The sequence below is a fragment of the Populus nigra genome, chromosome 15 (assembly GCF_951802175.1).
Source record: "Populus nigra chromosome 15, ddPopNigr1.1, whole genome shotgun sequence".
NCBI classification, from domain to species: domain Eukaryota; kingdom Viridiplantae; phylum Streptophyta; class Magnoliopsida; order Malpighiales; family Salicaceae; genus Populus; species Populus nigra.
Window position 1 is genome coordinate 10,169,484 of NC_084866.1, and position 4,520 is coordinate 10,174,003.

Sequence of the window (4,520 nt, forward strand, 5' to 3'; positions counted from 1 at the left end):
GGGAAAAGTTAAAAAAAAAAAAGGGAGAAGAATCATTATGGATTACTGTTGTAATCCACAATGTTTTGTGTGTGGGGGAACAGTAAATCCCCCACACGGTTTAGTTATAAATAAAAAAATAAAATAAAAAAATTAAGTGAAAAAACATCATAACAATCCACAGTATTTTAAAGAAAAAAATTACAAAGCAAAAATTTTAACTAGGTCAATATTTAAAAGGTAAAATCAACAAAAATAATTTTGAAAAAAAAAATAAATGAAAAAAAAAGAAAAAATAAGAAAGTTGAACAAAAAAATTTGAAAAAAAAAAACAAAAAAAAAGAAAGAAAAAAGTAAAAAAAAGAAGGAAAAGAATCACTATGGATTACTGTTGTAATCCACAATGTTTTGTTACGTGGGGAAATAGTACCCCCCTCCACACACACACACACACACACACACACACACACACACACACACACACACACACACACACACACACACACACGATTTAGTTATATGTATAATATGCTATACGTATATATGCTTTATTTATTTATATAGTATATTAACAATCATAGCTGTTTTGCAAGCACTCCCCCACGCCACTAACTCCCGGTGTTTTAGCCGAGTGCGCGCGGAAGACTTGAAGGAGATCACTATCGTTTTTTAATCCTTCAAACAAGTTGAATATTAGATACAGTAAATCTAGATGCCCGAAATCTGAGCATCATCACCTCTATAAATCAGTCTTTCTCTGTAGTTCATCTTGCATAACAGAGTTCAAACCAGAAGAACAAACTCAAACCCTCCGAAATGTCGGAAATAACCCCCATTGTCCTTTTAATTCACTTCCTCACCCTCATCCATTTCCTTCATGCAAACTCCCAATTTCATGATCAAGAGCAAGCCGTTCTACTAAGACTGAAACAACACTGGCAAAATCCATTGTCTCTTGAGCAATGGACCCCATCAAACTCCTCTCATTGCACTTGGCCTGGAGTAGTCTGCACCGATAACTACATCACTCAACTCATCCTTGATAACAAGAACATCTCTGGAACTATCCCACCCTTTCTTTCAGACCTTAAGAACCTCACATTTCTCAACTTTTCTAATAACAATATTATTGGAAAGTTCCCTGTGGCTGTACATAACTTGTCCAAGTTGGAGATCTTAGACCTCTCTCAGAACTATATTGTTGGCACAATTCCTGATGATATTGACTGCTTGGCTCGCCTCTCATACCTTAACCTTTATGCAAATAACTTCTCTGGTAATATTCCAGCAGCCATCGGACTGTTACCAGAGCTAAGAACTCTCCGGCTTTATGACAATCAGTTTAACGGCACTTTCCCTCCAGAAATAGGCAACTTGTCTAAGCTTGAAGAGTTATCTATGGCTCACAATGGCTTTTCTCCATCAAGGTTGCATTCCAGTTTCACCCAGCTGAAGAAACTGAAGATGTTGTGGATTTCCGGAGCGAATTTGATTGGCGAGATTCCAAAAATGATTGGAGAAATGGTGGCATTGGAGCACTTGGATTTATCCTCTAATAAACTAACTGGGAATATTCCTGGCAGTTTGTTCATGTTGATGAATTTGAGAGTGCTATGGCTTTACAAGAACAAATTATCTGGGGAAATTCCTCGGGTTGTTGAAGCTTTGAATTTGACTTCCGTCGATCTTTCGGTGAACAATCTGACTGGTACAATACCTTTTGATTTTGGGAAGCTTGACAAATTATCAGGTTTGAGTTTGTTCTCCAATCAGTTATCTGGTGAGATCCCAGAAAGCATTGGTCGTCTTCCGGCATTGAAAGATTTTAAGTTGTTTAGCAACAATTTATCAGGGTCAATCCCTCCAGATCTTGGGCGATACTCAGCCCTTGAACGCTTCGAGGTTTGTTCCAATAGGCTTACAGGGAAACTGCCTGAATATCTATGCCATGGAGGTACCTTAAGAGGCGTGGTAGCTTTTGATAATAAGCTCGGTGGAGAGTTGCCAAAATCACTTGAGAATTGCAGTAGTTTGCTAGTTGTAAGAATGTCAAATAACGCATTTTTTGGCAATATTCCTGTTGGTTTATGGACAGCTTTATATTTGCAACAACTGATGATAAGTGACAATTTGTTCACTGGAGAGCTTCCTAATGAAGTGTCAACTAGTCTTTCACGGCTCGAGATAAGTAACAACAAGTTCTCTGGGAGTATTTCCATTGAAGGGAGTTCTTGGAGGAATCTGGTAGTCTTCAATGCGAGCAATAACCAATTTACTGGCACTATCCCTCTTGAATTAACCGCTCTTCCTAATCTCACGGTTCTTTTACTTGATAAGAACCAACTCACAGGAGCCCTTCCACCCAACATCTTCTCCTTGAAGTCACTAAATATTCTTAACCTAAGTCAAAATCAACTTTCTGGACAGATTCCTGAAAAGTTTGGTTTCCTAACCGACCTTGCCAAACTGGACTTATCAGATAATCAATTTTCTGGTAAAATTCCACCACAACTTGGTTCTCTGAATCTTGTTTTTCTCAATCTCTCTTCCAATAATCTCATGGGGAAAATCCCCACTGAGTATGAAGATGTTGCTTATGCCACTAGTTTCTTGAACAATCCTGGTCTTTGTACAAGAAGGTCATCCCTATACCTTAAGGTTTGCAATTCCAGACCTCATAAATCAAGCAAAACTTCAACCCAATTCCTAGCCTTGATATTAAGTACTTTGTTTGCAGCCTTCCTGTTAGCGTTGTTATTTGCATTCATCATGATCAGAGTTCACAGGAAGAGAAACCATAGATTGGATTCAGAATGGAAATTCATCAACTTCCATAAGTTGAATTTTACTGAATCAAACATAGTTTCAGGATTGAAAGAAAGCAACCTGATAGGAAGTGGTGGATCAGGAAAAGTATATCGTGTTGCTGCAAATGGATTTGGTGATGTAGCTGTGAAAAGAATATCGAATAACAGAAATTCAGACCAGAAACTTGAGAAGGAGTTCCTTGCGGAAATTGAGATACTGGGTACCATAAGGCATTTGAATATAGTGAAGTTGCTTTGTTGTATTTCCAATGATAACTCGAAACTTCTTGTTTACGAGTATATGGAGAAGAGTAGTCTTGATCAATGGGTGCATTCAGAGAGAAAGGCAAAAAGTGCATCGGCTTCAGTGAATCATGTTGCTTTGGACTGGTCCAAGAGGCTGCAGATTGCAGTCGGAGCTGCCCAGGGTCTGTGCTACATGCACCATGACTGCTCTCCTCCCATAGTACACCGAGATGTCAAGTCAAGCAATATATTGTTAGATTCTGAGTTCAACGCAAAAATCGCTGATTTTGGTTTAGCAAGGATGCTTGTTAAGCAGGGAGAACTTGCTACTGTGTCTGCTGTGGCTGGTTCTTTGGGTTACATAGCTCCAGGTAATAAGAGAAAACGTCACCATTTTTGTGCATTTGTTTCCTTTCCCTCCTTTTCCACTACCAAATAGTTTCATCTAAGTTCATTATCTGAATAATAACTTGAACTGCAGAGTACGCTCAAACAGTTAGAGTGAATGAGAAGATTGATGTTTATAGCTTTGGAGTTGTCCTTCTTGAACTAACGACAGGGAAAGCAGCTAATTATGGTGACGAGGATACGTGCCTTGCCAAATGGGCATGGCGTCACATGCAAGAAGGGAAACCTATAGTCGATGTGTTAGATGAGGAGGTAAAGGAGCCTTGTTACGTGGATGAGATGAGAGATGTTTTCAAACTAGGGGTGTTTTGTACCAGCATGTTGCCTTCTGAAAGGCCTAACATGAAGGAGGTTGTGCAGATCTTACTTGGCAGGAACCGTCGATGGGTCTGTGGAAGGAAGAATATGAGACATGCATGAGTACGCTTCCACTCCTTTGCTCAACTCCTCGAAAAGCCAGAGGTTGTCGGAGAGTGATGGCATCCAATAATAAAGACTTATTAGAATAATAATATCCACCTCTGGAGTTCAGATTGTAAAATATCATCAGTCGTTATGCATAATAATATAATGAACTAGTCTACAATGGTGGAACCTTCTAAATCTCTGGAGGAGGGAATCCGCACCTATAACGTTGTGGCTTTGTATGTATGATTTTTATTTGATTTGATAATGATTAGCATAGCATTAGGTGTCCCCTCTGTGTTAGTTGGTCAAAGATTTACATTAAAAAAAAATAGATTTCTCCCACAAAACATAGCTGGGAATGGTCACTTTTTAACTAATGGTTAAAAAAAAAAGAAGAAGCAATTGGCTCCTCAGGTTCCATGACCCTAGAGGCCCTATGGTTTTGATTCTTATAAAAACACCTTTACACTTTTAATTTGGATAATTTAGGTCTTATAATTTGATTTGTTATACAATACAAATCACTTCCTCTTTGATTGAATTGAGTTTTTACTATATAGGTTATCCATGTGTTACTGCGAGCTACTTTAAAAAATATGTGTTGCTTTTAATTGTGAGACAATTGAAAGAAAAAAAACACTTTTTAAACATACAATCAAGAGGTGGCAGCTT

General features: G+C 38.3%; 1 protein-coding gene across 1 annotated transcript; it reads left to right on the forward strand.

Annotated features, from left to right (window-relative positions):
* The first annotated feature begins 600 nt into the window (after positions 1–600).
* Positions 601–4,136, forward strand: LOC133674351 (receptor-like protein kinase 5). The gene is made up of 2 exons (XM_062095405.1): positions 601–3,403; positions 3,514–4,136. The coding sequence occupies exons 1-2, from the start codon at positions 796–798 to the stop codon at positions 3,858–3,860; spliced, it is 2,955 nt and encodes a 984-aa protein (XP_061951389.1). The 5' UTR covers positions 601–795; the 3' UTR covers positions 3,861–4,136.
* Positions 4,137–4,520: the final 384 nt, after the last annotated feature.

What these genes read in the sequence shown, in the direction of transcription:
- LOC133674351 (XM_062095405.1), top strand. Translation starts at nt 796, where the DNA reads ATGTCGGAAATAACCCCCATTGTCCTTTTAATTCACTTCCTCACCCTC. An exon ending in TTTGGGTTACATAGCTCCAG is followed by an intron (nt 3,404 to 3,513) that starts GTAATAAGAGAA and finishes CTTGAACTGCAG; the next exon opens with AGTACGCTCAAACAGTTAGA.